General features: G+C 38.6%; 1 protein-coding gene across 1 annotated transcript; it reads left to right on the top strand.

The window, feature by feature from the left end:
- The first annotated feature begins 663 nt into the window (after window positions 1-663).
- LOC127961699 (V-set and transmembrane domain-containing protein 2B-like) lies at window positions 664-20369 on the top strand. Its single transcript, XM_052560931.1, has 5 exons — window positions 664-1509; window positions 1945-2132; window positions 2851-2880; window positions 3907-4309; window positions 18503-20369. Exons 1-5 carry the CDS (start codon window positions 1437-1439, stop codon window positions 18589-18591), a joined length of 783 nt encoding a protein of 260 aa, XP_052416891.1. The 5' UTR covers window positions 664-1436; the 3' UTR covers window positions 18592-20369.
- Window positions 20370-21562: the final 1193 nt, after the last annotated feature.

Below are 21562 nucleotides of genomic sequence, written 5' to 3'. Positions count from 1 at the left end.
TGCTCTCTAGATCCAAACTGAGACCAGAAGACACCTGCAATATCCCTGCTTATGCAGAATCTCGCTAAGCACTGAACACTAATAATAACCACTATAATTTGGTTCATATTTATAGAAGAAGAGCTGAAAAGGCTGAAGACTGAACCCCTTCTTCCTGAATCCTGTGAAGTACAGGCTAAAGGAGCTGTGCAGAAATTTATTTTGACTGCCTGCCAGCCCAATGGAAAACCCATCTTTTTATTGTAACTGTGTTTTGGAACATACTGTAGTAGTGGCTTCTGCTTTAATATGGCCATTAGCTGGTGCTAGCAGGTCGTTGGATGGTTGACCATGTCTGACCAAATAATAACTTGTCTGTTCCTGATCCAAGATGCTCTACCACAATGCTCTAACTAATGACTATCTTAAACCAGCAAGAAACCCCCATTTCCCATAGTTACCAGCCTAATCTGGATTTTCCAGTTGGGAGGAAAAGAAAGACAGATTACCTCGATGGCATTATTACCAGAGGCAAATGATGGGACAGAAAGAGATTAAGAGTGACCGCCTAATCTGAGGTATCAGACTTTTCATATTAAAATAAAATACTTCTGGTCATGACGCGACGCCTGCTACCCAAACGGTCGCTTGTTGCTCTCGCAGAGTAAACCGCATCATTCGCCAAAGCGCTTTTTATTTTCAGTGATTTACTTTGTGCGCCCGCCGGTATGGTTTTCCTCTTATTGGTCGAGCCGTATTCTGATTTGAGAGACATAGACGGTTAGTTTGCTCCCAAACCCCGTCAGTCTGTCAGTGGTCTGGTAATACCAACGCGCCTCCTCGCTGCTCACGCGCTCACGCACACAGAGCAGAGGGTTCCGGTGGCGTGAGCTGGAACAATCCACTGATGCCGCTTCTTCGTTTAGGTGCTTAACTGCTCCTTAAAAACGTCGAGGGAATCTCTTGTCCTCCGACGCTGGGTTTTTTCTTAGTTTTTTGGTTTGCGGGTTTAGACACAGGATTGTTTTGTGATGGGTGGTGGAAACGAATCGTGGATTTTTTCTCTTTTTATGGAGACCAAAGTGAGCAGATTTCCTACTGTTGAAAGCAAGTTTTATCCTGATAAGAAGCAAATGGTGGTACAGAGGATTCTTTAGGGGCAAAGGATACTTACCCAAGAGAATAACACTTTTCACACAACGTTTTCCCGAGAGAAAGAGGTTTTTCTGGTCCGCGACATTGGATTTTACATTTTGTTTGACTGACGCAGCATCGTTTTGGAGTATCTTATTTGGAGATTCCAGTCATTTTATTCTACATTTTGTGGAAGAAACTATCTTAAAAAGAATAAACCCGGACGAAAAGAAGTTATGGAGATGCCAATGAAATAAAACCTGTTTCTCCAGGTCAAATGACCGCTTCCACCCGTTCTCCAATCTGACCACCTTATTTATGAAATGGAAAAACGGGGACTCCACAGCGTCCTTTATTATTTCATTCTGAATGCACCCCTGCTATTCTGTGTAAATGGTGAGTAAACTTGAACAGATTTTCGTCTCTCCCATGTTGCGCATTAATTGAGTACGAGCGTTCTGTAGCGATTCTGTCAGTTTTTCTCTTTTTTTACCCTTATGAAATTACTGCATTGTTCTTGTTTAAGTTTCATTGTTTGGTTTTTCATGATATATGGATGCATAATATTTGCATTTTAATATTTTAATATTTGGTATTAAATGAATATGGATACAAGTAATAAATTATTATGATTAGGCTACGTGTGGAGACTTGAACATACTTCCATTTTAACAGTAATATTAAAGGCTACTAAAGCCAAATACAGTTTATTACAAAGCTTTCCAAACACAAAATGTAGATGCGTGTCATCTTAAATATAGGCCTTAGTGTATCTATTTGAGGGGTTTCTTTTAATCGCACTATCTGCTGTTGATGTGTTTTCTTCATAAGCCACATTTACTGAAGTGCCCAAAGATGTGAGTGTCGGTGAGGGCGAGGACATAGAGATGCCGTGCGCTTTTCGAGCCGTCGGAGTCTCGCCGTTCTCTCTGGAGATTCAGTGGTGGTACCTCAAGGAAGCGGCACCTAAAGAGCTCGTTCACGAACTGCAAATTAGCGCTCCGGCCAACAGAGCCAAGGTAAAAGCGCTTTTGTTGTTCTCAAAGCAGCTTTAACACAGACTATTTCCGTTCAAGTTCTCTTTGGAGTCGCACCAGGAGTGCTGTTTGACGGCCGCAGTGGGATGTGCAGGCTTCACGTGTCCAGATGCGTCCAGTTGGATCCCATGTGATGAGTGATCTCAATTAAACGCACTGAAGCGATTAATCATTAATTTATGTCGTTGAATCAAGTTGGGTTGTGTGTTTGTGAGTTGGCATTCAGAAGAATATGAGTGTGATGTCATAATTAATTATACAAAATAAATAAATAATAAGTAAACACATTTCACAAGGTGTTTACCAAGCTCTGAGATGATTCCTTATAGAGACAATATGATAACTATCAATTTCTGATTGACTGACAAACCAAACCAAAATGAAGTCTGCCTTTGCATCTCAGCTTTTGTCAGTGGACCTGAAGGTCTCCTATACTGAACGTGATATATGAAAGACTAGATGTCTGTTGAACCAGTGATAAGAATCCTGCCATAGCCACATGAAAGATACCGCACAACAGCATCAGAGGAAACTGTCGCTGTCCATGGTGCTAATCCAACCGAATGGCTCTCTCGTTTATTATTCTTTGTATGGCCTTTCAAGTGTCAATGAAAGTTGCACAGTGATATTGTGACAAGAGTAGATCCAATTAAACTACTCATGCTGGCTACTCATGTTGTTTTGATGTGATCTTTTACAGGTTGCCCACCGGGACGCCACGAAAATAAGCGTGAGTGTCACAATACGTATAACACGAACCATATTCTTGATCATAACTTCTTGTAATGTTTAGTACAATCATAATGTAGCTTGAAGAAAAAAAAAACGCAAATATGAATGAATACAAATTATTAATTATTAATGAAAGAACGTATAGAGGAAATTTCGTCCTCTATACTGTTCATTGGGTGCACATAGATATGTTGATATTTCAGCTGCCATTTTTGTAAGAATTAAGAATAATAGACGTCGTTCACTGTATTTGTTTAGGAAACACGAGAAGGGAAGGTGCTTTCGTGTTTATAAAGGTAAAATATAAAGGTATTAAATAAATAAATAAACAAACATAATATAATAGCATAATAACAAAATAATAGCTTAATAAGTAATAAGTAGACTGACGTAGCCTATTTGAAGTTGTCCGCGGTCTAAATGTATTTGTTCTTAGGAGTTTCAGCTAGTAATAGGCTAACATATTTTTAAAACTTCCAATAACTGATACATTATATTTCAGTTAGAACGGTTTTCAAAAGTGTCAACTATTAAAAACATTTTTAAATCAAAAATCAAATCTCACTGCGCACGACTATAACTTTTGATAGATAGTCTGCGTGTAAGATGTGAATCTGTAATTAATAAAGTGATAAATAATGACAGTCAGCTACTTATGTTTCGCAAATGAAGCGTTCGAATCTGTTCCTAACGCAAAGTTCTAGGGCGTGTTGTTGCTATGGTTACCTCCCCAAGCGATAAGATCTAGCCTATTCGGCTACAGATGAAAATATAGTACTAATTTGATTACTAAAAGTAGCAACTTGCTCATTATAATCTAAAATCTGGAATGTAGCCTGTAAATTTACTTTTCTAAGACTTCCCAACAATTTGAAAGCTGACCAGTCCCACCCACGATAATTCGGACATGCTTTGTTTAGAGGGAAATAATACGAAACAAAATGGCTAATGAGACTGGGCTGCCAAAACTATGATGTCAACAAAACCTGTTGTGACGTGTTCTTTTTTATCTCTTGGTGAACAGACGGTGAGGGTCCAGGGCAACGCTATTTCCCACAAGCTCAGCCTATCGGGTGTGCGGAAGGAGGACGAGGGAGTGTACGAGTGTCGGGTTTTGGACTTGTACTCTGATGAGACTCAGGAATACAAGGTGCAGGCCACTCTTCGCGTGACACCGCGCGAGGGAATGCTGGCCGAGGAGGCAGTGTCTCACATCCAGAACCGATGGCCACTGAGGAACAGCAACACAGCGACGGGTGGACGGGCCACTTCTGAGCCGGGCCAGGGTCAAGGAAAACCCCGCATGCCTCCGCCGGTTGGAATAGGACCCGCTCCCCCTTCTACGACTACGACGGTTTCTGCAGACAAGTCGTCAGCTTCGCCTCGGCCGGGCAATTCATCTATCCTGAGACAACAGCACGGATCCGGTGAGTGAAAGTGCAACAGCGACACCGAGCGGTATAGAGAGCAAAAATAATCAGGCGATCAGTGTCTGATTTTGTTCTTCTTATTTATATTTTATGGAATTGATGTTTCAAGCCAGGACCTAGCACCCTAGAATGTGGTGTGCACTATAGAAAGTGGTGTGCATTATAGAAAGTGTCTCACAATGCAGAAAATTGCTGTTTATTAAATTACTGATATGTACAGTCTAGGCATTTAATTCTAATATTATCCCCATGATACAAGTGAACAGATTTCGCTTTTTTGACATACTTTCTGAGAGAGCTGTGCATCCAAAATCCAAAATTATGTGTGTGTGATGGAAGTAGGCTAATCATTTTTTATTTTTTTTATTTTTTTGCTCTGCCACTTAACCTCACTCAAGTTTAATTTCACTAATCCATTTACTGTTATGTTTATTAGGCTGTTTATATATTTTTTTTATTTTTGTTTGCTTGTTTGTTACATATGGACCATAAGCTGGCTTCACTAATGTAGGCAAATTCAGATGTTATTATATTCAGATGATATTATTCCTCTGAGGATATTTGGAGCAGGCTAAACCTGTATTGCTTTTCTATCACAGTGAAACTTTCCATCGACTGTCGACATGTTTTATTTCTTTATCCCTAAGCCTTAACCCTCCCAGGACACTGCATTTATAGATTTTTTTATTAAGACATTATTTAGTATGTCTATTAAGCTGTTTTCCTCATGGGGACAGTTGGCTGCACTCCTGAGGATTGGGGATTTCAGGTTTTTTCAGTGAGGACATGTGGTCACCACAATGAAGGCTGTTGTTGTGACCCATACACACTATTCTGTGAAGCACATCTCAGAATAATCACATTTGCTGCAAGCTTTAATTTGTCACTGACTCACTGTGCCATATCAAATCTCTGTCTGCTCGGTAGGCAGTTGAAAATTGGGTGTGTTTGCTGTGTGTGATGATTTATCTATCGTGTACTCTATTCTCTGTGAGCGAAAATGCAAGACATAAAAGCAGCTGACGACACCCTGTCTGTCTTAAGCAGGAAGTGCCATAGCGATCTGTCCAGCCTCAGCGCATCAGTCTCGACCCTTTTTTGTCTCTTTATGACCACGGTGCAGTGTGACAGAGAGGTTATCAAGATATCACCTTGTCTCTTTAACTCTTGCCTTGAGGTCAGGGCCTCTATTTATTGGGGGCTTCATTGGGGATTTAAAGGGTTGGGTGTGTTCTTACTCTCGCTTCTGTCGCTGATTCCTGACTGATTCCTGCAGACAACGGAGGGTGATTACATGAAGTCTCTTGCTGAGCCAGTGGAGTTTGTTTGTGGCAAGGATGCACTTTCCTGCAATGATGTCCAAACACTGTGGACTATAGACTGGTACAGTGATGTTTAAAGTTATAGTGGACTATAATTGTGCAGTGAAGTCTCATGAGAGACCCCTGTCAACAGTTGTGTTCTAGGTGACCAAGAACAGATAGCATCCTGTTCATTCTGTTACAGAAATGTAAAAGTTCACTTTTCATGAGTATATTAAGTTGACAGTTTGCACAGTTTGAGAATATTAAGATTTTAGATTCTCATAACAAAATATTTATGTTTGACAAGACTGATCTGGAAAGTTATCCTATAATGTGTAACATCTATTTACGTTTTAGTGTTTTTGTTTTTTAGTTTCTAAAGCATTAGTAACTCTAGTGCTAAATAGAAACATTTTTATAAGTTTCCATAAACAACCATGCCTTGAAAGTACTGTACAAAATTTTTAATGGTGTTATAAGTAACAATTTTAATAATGGATTATTGTCATCATTAGTGGTGTATTTACACCACTTGGGTATTACAAGTGGGTACTTTTTTGACATATGCTCTAACAAGATTTTATTAGCAGAATATTTTAACGACAACTGACAAGGAACATGAATAAATATATTAAAAATTACAATATATTGGAAGCAGAAAATGAACTTTGAAACACTGAACACTGAAATTTTTCACAATCCTCTATGATGCCTTTAAAGTTAAAAGAAAAACTAAAAAAAAAAAACATAATCTGTCATAATTTTAATCACATTTGAATTTAATTGTTACAAGCCATGAGTTTTCTTTATCTGTTGTAAGATATTTTGAAGAATGTTGGTAACCAAACAGATGACGGTAGCCATTGACTTCCATAGTACATAAGAAAATGCAATGGAAATCAATGGCTAGCATCTACATTAAACTTTTATTGGCCCCAAACTTGCAGCATTTATATATTTGATGATATTTGCTTGATACAGATATGTATATATATATATATATATATATATATATATATATATATATATATATATATATATATATATATATATTTAAACATGCTACAACAAATTTAATGTGCAAACAGCATAAAAATGTCAAATGTTTATTTTAGTAAGTAAATTTTACTTTTTTAATGCAACAATTCTTGATAAAGAAGCTTAAGCAGCATGAAGTATTTGATCCTACATGAAACTGCGGCACAAGCTGTTTTTGGACCATGACATTTGTGTGTGTGTGTATGTATACATCCATGTTTGTGTGTGCATGTGGGAGCGACTGTATGTGTGCCAACATGCTCAGCCAGCCCTATCTTTAGTGCAGCCAGACACGAAGGCAGCCATTTGGCGAGCATGTCGGACATTAAGAGGGCCAGTGCTCTGATCCACCACGGCATTGCATTCCAGGCTTTATTTCTCTTTCTATGGTTATTCTGCCACCCCATGCTTTATTGTTCTCTCTTTAGAATAGATTAACTTTTGGCATGTCATACGTTATCATTAATTAAGCATATTTATTAAAAAAAGAGGAGAATGTTGTATAATCTGATCATTTACCTTCATTAGGAAATACAGAGACTAAAGTAATGGTTTAAAATCTTCTAGTGCTAGTTTCTCCCTTATTTGATATTAACAACTAATATGTGTTTAAGATTTTATATTATATATACAGTATTACACTTCTGAATGCGAGGGATTTATACAGGGTCAGGCAGATTGATTTAAATGAACCAGCGAACCATAGCTAGACACTCTGTCGTGTGTCAGTACATGCTTGAGCACATTTTCCATTGACAGGAAGATCTCAAATTTGTCTTTTTCCTCTTTTTGTTAAGAGCTCTGTTTTTGTCATTGAAGTGAGAAGGTTAAAGAGTCATCTGCCACATTTGAAGGATTGCACCTTTCAGTTCTGACCACACTATCAGCTTTTGAGGAGAGAAAAAAATAAAATTCACCCCTCGCTGCTCACGCTCACTCTCTTTCTCTGTCATACAGGCATACCTCTTCTTTTGGAAACATGCATCTGTCACTTTTCCACAATGTCATCTCATTGAGTGGCAGAAACAATTAATATTAAAGCAATGCCACGGGCGGGAGCTGATAAGCTTGGCCTTCTACCCGCTGTCAGGTGCATCAAATTGTCTCTTTCACTTCTTTTTGTTATTGTTCCCACCCAGCAGGGCCGGGTGGCATGTCTGTCCTTACTGGAAAGAGCAGATTAACTCACTTCACTGTTGGCCCACCAAGCACAAGAACAAAATACAAAGTCTCTGAGGAACAGTTTGTGTCTGATCGCCTTCTCATGAGAGTGTCAAGCATTAAAATGTGTGTTTTTGCAGACGTGCTCTATAATTAAAAGCGATTTGTCGCAATGCTTACTGGAATAAGACACTGTCTCAGCACACTGTTTGTTTAATTAATTCAGAAACTCATTTTATATTAATACCACTGCTTCCTGATTGTATTATTAAGCTTTGTGGTTGCCCTTAGGTTAAATTGACGTTAAAATACTTTTACAAAGATTCAGCAGGTTAGAATAATCTAATTACACAACTTCATTTTTAGATTTACCCTGGGGGGGGGGGGGCGCTTTTTCTTCTTGTTTTTGTTTTGGAGCAAGACTAATAGTTTGAAAAACAGAGAAAGAAATATAATGACAATAGAAACTCAAACTGGCTTATGGAGTCTCTACCCACAATGCATCATGCCACCTCTGGTGACCTTGGCGCCCTTGATGTGTTTATAGCACTCCAGCCACACAGCTGTTTTAATCTAGAGTCTGTTTGTGGTTCCTAGTGTTTTCTCAGAACTCAGCATTCCCTCTTCATCTCAATCTGGTTATTTTGCATGCATTATAATTATACAGAACACACGTGTGACATTCCTGGTTCAGTTTTATTTACCTTTCAAGCACATTTTTGCCTCCCACAGATTTTGCAAACTTGCAAACACCTGTTATCAAATTGCGTTCCCCCTTGAGAGTGAGCACAGGGGTGATGGTGGTGGGCTGACTGTGTGCTTGAAGGGAGAAACCTAGTGTTTATTGTTGCTGGACAGCTTTCACACTTAACTTATGAGCCTCATCCAGCTGCAGACCCCCTGCCACAGATATCTTTTAACTGGATGTGTTTGTGCATTGTCACTGTGTGGGAAGCACTTCAGCACTCTTTGGCGAGTGTTAATTGTTTCATCTCTGCTTCTGTCATGTTGGGACACTGTGCTTAGTTGTGTACCTGCTGACTCCACTAGGGAAATCAAAGGGAACATTGTCTCAATCTAGCTTTTGTTTGGCTTCATGACTCACACAGATAGCGAGAGAGAGAAAAAGAGAGAGAGATGAAGGTAAGCCTGAACATAAAGCATTAGAGCATGAATAATAGATACGTGATAGCTGGCTAAAATCGGTGTAGAAATAGGTTTAAAAATGGGAGATGACAGAATAAATGGACAATCTAGTGAAAAATAAGACAGCTTCATGACTCATTGTCAGCTATTTCAGTCAATGCAGTGTGTCCACAGTTTGAACTTAAAATTGACAGAGACAGTTTGTTCATTTGTTCATTTCATTTACATTAAGGATGTCAAATTAAGGGAACAATTAAAACCAAAAATGGCAGTATTCCAAATATTATAGCCAACCTTGTTGGCAAAGAGAGTTTTCACTAACTCTCCCAATAACAACTCATAACAGCATGTTTACAGGTTTATTGAGAGTGTATTTGCACATACAGTAAACAAGATGCTATTTGCTGCAGTATCTGCCACTAGGGTGACTGCCTGCTAATAAGCCCAAGGAGGGACAAGGGGTATGTTTCTGAGGGACAATGTGGGACACTGCCTTGCGCGGTGGTGCCCCCACCCCATGGGCAGACTCACTGATAGTGGTTTACCCATTTCTAGCACATACCACCTTACATGATATACTAATAATGCCCTATTCCCCTAAACATGTGCAATTGCTGATGTACTGTATGCTTATGACAGAATCAACAAATGCACTTCCACTTACGATTTACTTTAGCTATTTAATTTTATTTATTTTTCATTACAATTCATTCACTTTAAGAATAAAGTACTGCTCATACACATCATTCGCGTTGAACAAGAGTGAATAATTTGTCCAGGGTTTTTTTTTTCTCTCATGTTTTTGTAATGTCTGGGAGGCCAGTATGCGCATGCATCAACAGAAACGGTTTGTTTTTTGTTTTTTTTTCAGCGAACCGTGCCATCCCTATTACCTCAATAATCATCAATTACAGGCCTAAAACAATCATGCCCGAGCAGACGGATATTAGTAGGCTACATCTCATCACACCGGCACCCGCGTCTAAATCAGTTGTATGGTCTGGTTTTCAGTCTAAAACAGTTGCGTCAAGTATAAATATCTCGTCTGTTTCGGGAGGTGCGTGTGCAGTCAGCGGAGGCTCGCACCTCCCAACTTGCACCGGAGGCTTGCACCTTTTGTTCTCAGATTTTGTGTGACACAGTCTCAATTTGTGGGATGCATGAATTGGGCTTCAAACGCTGTGCGTGCACGCACTATGCGGGACGGGTGGTCATACCTATCTGCCACTATTTAACACTGTAAATACTAACATCTTACCTTGTTTTACAGTTACACTATGTACTAAGTGTAAAGTGACTAGATTTCAATGGAAGCAATTTGGGTAACACTTTTTTAAGGTGTCCTTGTTATATGTTACATGTACTTATTATTATAATAGATATAAAAGTAACCCTTAACCAATCCCTTATCCTAACCCTAACTATTTAGCAACTACATGTAATGAATTAATATTACTCATTACTTCAATGTATAATTACACTGTAACAAGGACAACTTAAAATAAAATGTAACCACAATTTGTTATTTCTGGTTGTGCCTTCTTTCCCTGTTTCCACCTAGTACTAAGATTTGTTTTATGTGAGCCAAACACAAGTGATCAGCCAAAATGCATTACTGTTTTCATCTGGTCTCCTATGACCAGTTTGGATTTCATCAAGACACCCCCCTCTTATTCCATCACACTCTATATTGCTTTCATGGGAGCATTGTGTGCGGTGAATAGTATTGAATGAACGAACCCATGTTATATGACTTGTTTTGGCTCACTTGTTTAGGTTGGCTTTGTCACAAAACGTCCCAGAACACTCGTGTGTTAAGCTGGGGTGAAACTAATGAAATTCCATGGCAAAAAAAAGGTCCACTGTCTGTTGCCAGTAGTGTAGCGAGCTGTAAAGCACAGCTCACACAGAAGCCTTTTTCAAACCATGCTATTTGTTGCATCATTTGCATAGTGAAATATTTTGCTCTCACACAAAATGTGCAATTGTGTGGATTCCTACTGAATGATTGGATTTTGTCCACAAAAAAAAAAAAAAAAAAAAAAAAAAAAAAATTGCAGTACAGCAGTAAATGTGACTGCACTTTTAGACAATAAGCAGTGCTTCACTATGATCTGGGACACATCAGGATGGATGAGCATTTCCACTACAAATGCATTTTTGACTACCTCTACGTGTGTTTTCAATGATCTGATCAAAAAAGACTATTTTAGATCCCATTTCCAACCTCTATTTTAGTGCCGACCTCTTGTCACGGAAAATGCTTGAACTACATCACAGAAATAGAGACCAAGGGCCCTATCATACACCCGGTGCAATGCGACGCAAGGCGCAGCGCAAGTGTATTTGCTAGTTTTAGTCTGGCGTCATTCGCATTTTCCCGTCCAGCGCCACGTCATTTAATTAGCAAATGCATTTGCGCCCATGGGCGTGCTGGTCTAAAAAAGAGGTGTGTTCAGGCGCATTACTGGCACATTGCTATTTTAATGAGCTGAAAATAAACTGCGCCATAGATCAACTCAAACCTAGTATTAAGTCTAAAGTCAATGGCGCAATATGCTTTTGTTATTTAAAGAACGCATTGGCCTCTGGGCGGGTCCACAGTGCGCGTTGACTTTGCTTATTAAACACAGGGATGTGCATCACACAAACATCCCAAATATTAAAAACAAAAGGATTAGAGTGTAAAATAATATTATTGTGTATGCTACATAAATAAATAAAAATTAATGATGGATAGTCATTGCGTGTATTAGAATTAGGCTACCTGTTTGCAATTCAGCCTATTACTACTTATAATGATCAATGAAACTTCATCCCACGCCGCCTTCACCTCAGGAAGTTTTGGTGGATTCACAGATTTGGTGGCGCACGGACCGTTTTTCCTCCGTTAAAATAGCAAAAGTGGATTTGGACATGCCCTGAGTGCACCTGCGCCGAGCGCTTTACACTTTGCGTTTATATCGTTAAAATAGGGCCCCAAGAATCTGTCTGAAAATGTACTTAAAAATAAAAACTCTGTTTAAGTGCATATCTTTTATTGTTTGTTGCCTTATCATACTGCATCTGGTTAAATGGAAATAATTTAAATAGTTGCTGCCAAGACATAAATCAAATGGTGTAACATTTAAGCAAAAATAATTTTTATTTTCAATAAATGTGTACTGGCAAAAACAGGTTAATTATTAGTATGTATACTGAGTGAGTTGGTTTAGTGCGATCAATAATCTCTTTTTCAGACATTCAGGCTTAAATATTCTTGTTTGCTCTTGTCTGGAGGGAATGAGTTTCCCCCTCCTTTCCTTTTCAGCTATCTTTATATATATATATATATATATATATATATATATATATATATATATATATATATATATATATATTAGGGGTGTAACGGTTCACAAAATTCACGGTTCGGTTCGATACGATACACTGATGTCACGGTTCGGTTCGGTTCGGTTCGATACGTTTTAGATACAGCAAAATGTAAAAACATCTCAACTTTTCAGAATGCCGCAAGCGCACCATGGGTCATGTGACAAGAACTAACCAATCAGCTTCATCCTTTCCCGTAACAACGTTGAGAGCTCAGCCAAGATGAAGGATCAGCTGATCATAGTTGTATATGGATTGCAATTTTGAAATAAATTTAGTAGCAGAGCTACTGCAAGCGATTTTTAGAGCTGCAAATCCATTTATCCTTCGCTGAAATTTCCGCGTCTCATGGAGAGAGCACGTCATTGTTGCTTAGCAAAGACAGACGCCTCATGAGCGCTTCTGCCCAAGCGCTTTGGAAAGGAGGAGAAAGACGCGCTTAGCGTTTTCCATGCGTTTTTAGGCACGATATGTGAACGGCCCCTAAGGCGCTCGCTCACTCAGCACGCGCTGAAGGCTCGTTGCAAAATGTCGAATGCCTTTAACAGACCAGAAATATAAGATCCTAAAATAACCAACAGGTCTGGTGTTTGGGTTGGATTCCCTGTAAGCTATAATTTCTAAATGCTGCAGGGATAGTTTGCTGCGTGCATGTTTCTCCTTTTTTTCGTCTTTTCCCAGATAGTACTGACGCATAAATCCCAGATATTCCCGCTGGTGTTTTTTTTTATTTATTTTTTTATTCCCGCTGGTGTACCCTGTCATGTTGCAGATGCGACATACCGTTGTTTTTTTATCCACCACTCTCTTGCCATCACCATTATAGCTTAAAGGGAATCCAAAGTGCACCCAAACACCAGACCTGTTGGTTATTGGAGGATCTTCTCATTTCTAGTCTGTTAAACGCATTGGCTATTTTGCAACGAGCCTTCAGCGCGTACTGAGTGAGCGAGCGCCTGCTGAGTAGCCTAACATAAACATATAAGATGGTGTTTTTTTCTTCTTCGGGAGTGTCAGGGGCGTTGCCTGTTACGTTGTTTGGGTTATTGGGCTACCTTGTTGAACGCATATCATTATATTTCTCTCTCTCTCTCTCTTTTTTTTTTTTTTCAAATATAATTAATTACTCCAACGAACCGTTCGGTATACATAATGCGTACCGCGTACCGAACCGAAAGCGTCGTACCGAACGGTTCAATACGAATACGCGTATCGTTACACCCCTAATATATATATATATGCTTACTGTATGTGAAGATATCATCGCACTACCGGTTTGATATTATAACTCCTAAATCATTAACATCTTAAGCTCTTGAAACAAAAAATAATTTGCAGTTGTCATTGATTTACTAAATCAGCCTCTGCATTCACAAACATATGCCTGTAGCTTATAAAGCACGGTTTCTACAATCCATAGTCAATCGGATTTCGAGGTGTGTGTCGAGTGTGCTGCTGAAACTCTATTATCCCTCAGAGGGAGAGGAACACGGCCTCAGCTCAACAGATAGGATCACACAGTAACCCTCTAATCCTTCATCTTTAGAGTCCATTGCTTCTGATCTCACAGTGGGCCCTCAAGGGCCATAATAGCTCCACGTAAAAAGACCTGCTGAGATCAGAAGAGAGTGAAAACAATTGATAAAAGCAAAATATAACGTGTGACTTATTTTCTAAAATTCTGTAATGCAGCAAGAACACTGCAGCTATAACACTGTTATCATTACCAATATAAAATGATTCAGAAGTGGGCTGCACATGGATCAGGATGGTTTGCCATCATTAAGATAGCCATGTATACCCTGCATTGCATCAGGAGAAGCTAATGGAGAATGTCAGGTCATTTGTGCTTGGCCTAAGGGCTGGATTCAAGTCAATATCACTGTGAGCCAACTTATTTAAGAACAGGGCCAGTTAAGAAAATTCTGCTTCTTACAGCGTCTAGTCCACATGGAAATGCAATCTCAAGGTTGCGGCAAGACCTGAGGCAGGATGCTTCATGTAGCATATATTTAAAAGACTGAGAAAATGGGCAATGGGAACAAATCATCCAAAAATGAATGTTAGAGACTAAATGTTCTGCATGCAGTCAGTCTACTGAGGACGTGCCTACATTTGCACATTATTTAAATATCCTTAAAATTAAATTTGGCAGAACTAAACGATTCAGATAACTTGCCCTTATTGGACCAGCATGGATTATTAAACAAACAACTTGGGTTTTGCGGGGATGCGATTTACCTTTCCCATTATAATATGTCCTTCTACCCGCTGTATGAGAACCATAATCCCTGAAAGGTTATAAAATATTATTAAATGTGGCACTGACCCTGATCACTGGGGTGGGTTCATTAAATATGTTATTAAGCGAACAGACGGATTAACGTCCTTTTCTAGAGGGTTAAATGAGGAAGAGGAGGAGATTACTGATGGCATGTGAGTAATGAGCTGGACACAGAAGCCCTCTGCGTCGATGTTGACTGTAATTATTTCCACAGCAGTCAGGGTCATGACTTTGCCATTTTAGCTGATTTGCACGTCTGTTCGTGTATTCACTTAGCCTTGTTTAGTCTAATCTCGTGTGTATCTATCATGTCCCTTGGTAAGAGATTTTCTTTGCGTGTGGAGTGACATTTTGAAGGATGATTTATGGAAGATTCTATGGTTTTATGCCCACTATAGCTTTGGTTTTTAACTCTTTCCCCACCATAGATGTAATTCATTATGCAAAGCTTCTCCGCCATTAACGAGTTATTCAAGCAGTGCATGTTTTTTTTTTTTTTTTTTTTTTTTTTTTTTTTTACTGTTAGATCTTTGTAAATTGAGTGGACATAAGTTGTTTACACTCAAGTAAGCTCTCATGATATGACTGTGTAACAGTGGTGGTAAGTAACGAAGTAAAAATACTTTGCTACTTTACTTAAATATTTTTTTGGGGGATCTGTACTTTACTTGAGTATGTTTTATTTGCATCTTCTTTCACTTTTACTCCACTACTTTATTATAGACAAAGTTTACTTTTTACTCCGATACATTTCCCCATGCCCGCTTCAAGTATTTATTACACTGATTTTACAAACCAATGAAAAATTTGGTTTTCTTTTGAAAAAAAGAACGCTCGACTTTGCGAGTTCTTTGCCAACATACGCTCACGCAGCAGTTAGTTCGAGGTGCAAGATGACCGCTAAAATAGGTGATAGTGCAGCTCTTGCAAATGTATATGTGTATTCCCGACAGGGATCACCCATGGCCATATCTCAAGGATATGTTTGAATTTACTGAAGTCAAGGGAGATTCTTATTGGCTGAGATCGTGAGATGTCTTCTTTGCCTGCCACGGGTGAATGAAATTTCAGTAGGGCTGTGCAAAAAATCGAATGCGATTTTCATGCTCATCTCATCAGTAACGCTCCTGTAATTAGTAGTATATATTTCCAGCACATGCGTTCAGATCAGGGTTGCCAGGTTTTCACAACAAATCCTGACCAGTTGCTTCTCAAAACTAGTCCAAAACTAGCCAAAAACTCGTTTCCAGGAGATTCCCAGATAAAAATTGCTTCCCGGGGTTAAAATATACGTATATTGGAAGGGTTGCCCTGGTACAATCACATTTTAGGCGCTAAATATCAAGTTATTGGTATTGGGGTTTCTTCGAGCGGCGGACATGAAAAACAACCACGGACTTGGCAACACTGGTTCAGGTGGAGCGGCAGTTACTACACAGAGCCGTAGTCCACCGACAACTAACACAAAATCGCTTTCAAAATCGAGAAAAAAATCGATTTTGTGTAGATTGTCAGTGAATTACGGCTCTGTGTCTGTGGTTGTTTTTCATGTCCGCAGGTCAAAGCGACAATACCAACAACGTGATATTTAGCCCCTAAAATGTGAATGACAGAGTTTCATTTTTGGGAGAATTAACTCTTTAAAGAGGTGGTTCTTCCTCATTGATATTCTGAAACAGTCTTACCTTGTATCTTGCACATCTTCTGTTTGATGCAGCTATGATGTTATGGAACATGTCTATTGAAAGTTCAATCCCTATACTGCGATAAGGTTCTTCATTGTCTCTTTTGATTGTAAATCTAACAAATTCTTAAGTATCTAATCTCATCATTTGTTCAATTAAAACACTGCACATCACTCCCAAAACAACTGATCTGCTTAATTATTGATATTTACAGTTAATTTGAATATTTACTTTTTACTTCCGGTACTTAAGTATGTTTTAAATCGGATACTTTTGTACTTTTACTCAAGTGATGTTTGAATGGAGGACTTTCTACTTTTACTGGAGTCATTTTTTATTTAGATACATCTACTTTTACTTGAGTATAACTTTTGAGTACTTTTACCACCCCTGCTGTGTAAGGTCTGGAGGTGTTGATGGGAGTGATGGGAGAAACTAAGTTTTTCAAAACATTGAATCAAATGAACTAATTGCTTTGCAAAATGATTTCGAAGTTCTTTAAAGCATCACACTGGTGAAGTCTGCTGGACAAAATAGTATAAATGCAACAAAAAACTAAAATCTGTAATGACATCATCTACAAAGTTGACTAAAATTAGAGATTAATTATTGCAAATCCAAGATTCATACAGTAGGTTTAAAAAAACTTCAAAATGAAATTTCTAAATGTTTTCAAACAGTTACAATGTAACAAACCAATAATGTGACTTTTGCAGTTTGATTCATGCTCCAAGTCACTGGTTCTAAACAAATTGAAAGGTTTTGAAGCTTCATGAAGCATTTTTTATTTTTTTTTCAAAACAGCCCATCCACCAGCTGATGGACATGGACTCTGATAATTCATGATTTGATCATTGTTCTGACAGTTGTTTTCAAAATTAACTTATTTTTATGACAATTAGGGCTCTGTTCTTACTTTTGATATATTAACTTTTTTTTCATATGCATACAACTACATTTTCTGGAGGTCATGAAATATTTGCGAATGAAAATGCTGGAAACTTAAAAATAACATTCTGGCAGGAAAAGAGCTAAAGTTATGTCCCAGTGGTTCAGGTAGAAATACTCAAATAATAAAGAGGAGAAGATGAATGTTTCTTTATGTCAAATCAAGACTAAGCCCTGCTGTAATGTTTGACTTTACAGAAAGAGCATGAAATTGAACCACGTCGTTTTCCGACCGCCCTGCACCAACTCAACCAACCATGCATCCTCTTCCCTCTGCAATAACGATGATAGAAGAGAGGATGCAAAATAAATGTGGCTTCTTAAGACATGTGGACACGCTCCAGGAGCCCACTGTAAGACATGCTCCTAGAGATGGAGTTACGTTGTGTTAGCTAGCTGTTCCTGTCACGAGGCGGCCTGGCACGCCATGCTAATCTGCTCGGGCATGAAGGGAAAGTAAGAGTAAAGGAGCGTTGTGAGAAATGGCCATGGGAAAATCAGAGCTGCAGAAAACAGACGGCCGTTTCACACTCTGAAAGTCAGCGGCGCTGCAGCCCCGTTAAGCAATGAATCATTACCAGTGTGTTTATGTCTTGCATACATGTCTATATTGGAGGGATGTGTGATCTAAATGTATCCTTCTGGCAGTTTCTTGTGTTTGTTGTGTGTTCGTGTAAGTGCGTTCTTGTCACATTCTGTTTCTGTTTTCTGCTGTGCTGCTGTTGGCTAGCACTCAAAAGGCCTGTGGGCTGCTGTTTTGCTGTCAGTCACAGAGAGGAAATGTCATGTAGTTTCCACACAAGGGCATGTAGCTTACATCGTAGCCCTTATAGGGCTCTTCTCTGCATGTGTGCCGTTTTTTTTCAACATCTCCAGCAGAGCTGACTGTGTTTTGCTCTTGTAAAGTAAGATGGAGGAATGAGGTGATAAGAGCAAAATTGCTGAGCAGTCGTTATGAAAGAGCCATTTGAAGTGCTTTAATAATGTGAAATATGGCCCACATGCTGAATCAGATTTGGATGCAATAAAAGTCCTCAGACTAAAAGCAATGAAAATATTCAGATTTTTTTTTTAATGAATTTTAATGTTCTTGGTAAATGAATGTTTGAAATAACAAAAACTGATGATATTAGTTTTATTTTAACATGCACTGTGATCTAACATGCATCTCTCTCTCTCTCTCTCTCTCTCTCTCTCTCTCTCTCTCTCTCTCTCTCTCTCTCTCTCTCTCTGCTGTCGCTGACATTTGCAGGTTCCGGAACCATGGCAATCACTGAGCCACTCCTTTACATCACACTGCTGATCCTGTATAAGCTCCTCCCCTTCCTGTTTGCCTACTAAGAGACCACAGCCAATCAACACGCAATGATTTAACTTTATGTACCAAACGAACGAAGGGAAAATATAGCTACGTATATATAAATATATATAAATATATCTACCATTATGGCACATCACGGTGAGTGAAGGGATTTGACTTTGAAGAAAATAAAAATATCAGAATAATAAAGAGAAGGTCATTTTGTTTTCTGGGACTTGTGTAGAAGACCTGTCCAGATTTGGATGTAAAATGGATTCTATAAGAAGCATGATGAAAAAAAAAAAAAAAATGTAAAAGGAGTCTATGTGAATTAGATCTTCACAACTGTGTCACACACACAACTGACATCCATAAACACTGCATTCAGTTTCCAAATACTAGTGTTTGCCTTGCTAAATGCATGGCTCTCTTAATTTATTATTTTTATTATAATTATTATTTCTGTACTGTTTTTTTTTTCTCACTACGGTTTTAATTTTAGCATTGTTCTTTTTGGAGTAGCTGATACTGAATCATAAACAAATTGTTCTTTTGACTTTGCGTTGTTGATGGTTTATTTATCATTTAATCAAACTTTAATTTTTGTTTTTTATTATTATATATTTTTTTTTTTGCATGAGCTGTTCAGCTGTCTCATTTTTCATTTCATTAATGTGAAAGAAGGCGTTCTCTCATGTCAGTTCTTTCTACAAGACTACAAGTGTGTAATACTGTGTATTCAGTTCCCTCACATCTGATTCTGAGTTCTCCAGCATTATTGTCTCATAATGTATAAAACTGCAACCTTATATATTTTGATCAAATAAGGCACATGTTACCATAGTTGTTGTTAGTCACCTCTAATAATGTTTATTTTTATTAAAGGTATGGTGGTCAAGATAAGACATTCATTTATAAAATTAAAAAAGAAAAAAAAAAGACATTGGTATGTTGCCAGCACAGTTGAAATAAAAGTTGTTTCTTTAAAAAAAAAAAAAAAAAAAAAACACTAGTTCTTTAGGTTTTTACATCTCAAAGGCACATTATTTTGTGTTTTATTCAAGTGCACTAACACCAGGCAGCTGCATGACGGCAGTGTCTCGGCTAAACACTCCAGCGTCCCACGGGTGTCATGAACTGTAATGTATTGTTCACAATAGGACAGGCCCAATTCCAGCTGAAAAACACATTACTCTCGCTAGCATCTCCAACTGAGCACAGCTGGCGTACAACTCATGGTTCATTTCATTAGTCAAATGCACGTCACCCTGTCAAATAACTCTTAACTCTCTGCTGCGGTCTTCACTGAACCCTGCTCCACTCTCTTCCGCTCTACCTAAACACATCTCCTGATGAATGGCAGAGGCATTGTTCCTTTCTAAAACACTGCATTCTATTGTCTTAATGGAAGCCTGCGAGGCATCACATAACAAACCAGCCTCTCACTGACTTAGACATTCATTGTGTTTATCGCCTGCAAGTAACTGACTTTCACTCACTTCGAGTTTAACATGCACAATGAAAAGTCATCTTCCTTTCAATGGAATAAATAACCATTTATACAAACATAAATGGATCCGACGTGTAAAAACGAGTATCCAGCGAGTGAGTTGCCACAATATTAGCATTTTTCTTTTTTAAAACAAAATGAGCCAGGTGGCTTTTATTCTTCATGGTGAAGGTCTCTGCTCCAATCAAATTAATGAGTGTTTGACATGGCCATTTGTATGTGTTATACAACACCCGACAAGGCCCTGAGTGCTTTCCCCACTGCTGTAAATCATCCCTCATTCAAGTAAACTAACACAGCTCTCTCTTATTTCCTGTCTTCATTCCTTCCAAAATCCACTTCTCATCCCGCTGTGGATGCTAGATTCCATGCAAGTGCACTTTCATGTCAGTCACAACAACTGACAATAACAAAGGACATAGTGATTATAATTGCTTTGTCACTGATTGATTGATTTGCAGTTTCTCTGTGTCTATCAATCAAACAATCAAAATGATAAAGCAAAGGGGTGCATGTATATTTACTTGCTCTTGTATAGCTCAGGAGAATGGTTTCTCAGATATTTAGTCTAATGATTAATCAGGAAAAAGTTAAATAGACAAAAACTTAAACAATTATTGACATGATAAAAGTGTAGAGCTACACACTAAACATTCACAACATTAAAATCACCTGGCTAATATCGTGTAGGGCCCATTGTGTTGCCAAAATAGCCTTGATATATTGAGGCATGGACACCACAAGACCTCTGAACATGTATGGTGTCTTATGCCGAATTCATTCTGCACGATTTTACCCTGATTTTGCACTCGCCACCAGGTTTTGCAAAATCAGAGGCAAATCGGTTATCATTCACGAGAGTGACAATCACACAGTGTGAATTATCAAAGACACAATCTAAGGAAATTTCTAGACACGTCGCCGATGCCTGCAAAATAATTAGCATGCTAAATATCTGGAGCCGTCTGCGATTAACAATCACAATGTGTGCAATGATTTCTGAATGAAAACTGCAAAGGCAATGACCTAGAGCCAATGAGAGACCAATATAGAGCAGGGAAGTTCGGGAAGAGTTTTTTTTTTTTATATATATATAATCCAGTCTTGCTCGAGAACTCTCTCGTCTGACTCACATGGGTTCTCATGTTATTTCCTTATCACTTCTCGCGTGTGTTTTGTTGTGAAACGTAGTTTGCGAACCAGACAGAGCTCTCTGCAATTTTTTCTATTGTGAAGTCATGTAATGTGAAACCTCCTGTCGCTGATCCGTCGTGCAATGTGAAAACAGCAGCAGCTGAATGCTACCCCAGATAGTCACGTAGTGTGAAAACAATCTGATGAGTGTGAATATCGTGCAGTGTGAACTCGGCATTAGTGTTGTGAAATTGGACCTCCATGGATGGGAATTTTCCATCCAGCACATCCCATAAGCAGATTGAGATCTGGAGAATTTGGAGGCCAAAGCAATGCATTAAACCAGTGCTTCCCTAACCTGTCCTGGA

This window comes from Carassius gibelio, chromosome B7 (assembly GCF_023724105.1).
Source record: "Carassius gibelio isolate Cgi1373 ecotype wild population from Czech Republic chromosome B7, carGib1.2-hapl.c, whole genome shotgun sequence".
Classification (NCBI taxonomy): Eukaryota; Metazoa; Chordata; class Actinopteri; order Cypriniformes; family Cyprinidae; genus Carassius; species Carassius gibelio.
This window is presented reverse-complemented; position numbering and strand designations above follow the sequence as displayed.

Excerpts from the sequence above, each read along its gene's own strand:
- LOC127961699 (XM_052560931.1), top strand. The coding sequence starts at position 1,437 with ATGGAAAAACGGGGACTCCACAGCGTCCTTTATTATTTCATTCTGAAT. Across the intron at positions 2,133-2,850 it reads CTCCGGCCAACAGAGCCAAG|GTTGCCCACCGGGACGCCAC; the intron begins GTAAAAGCGCTT and ends GATCTTTTACAG. Across the intron at positions 2,881-3,906 it reads GGGACGCCACGAAAATAAGC|ACGGTGAGGGTCCAGGGCAA; the intron begins GTGAGTGTCACA and ends CTTGGTGAACAG.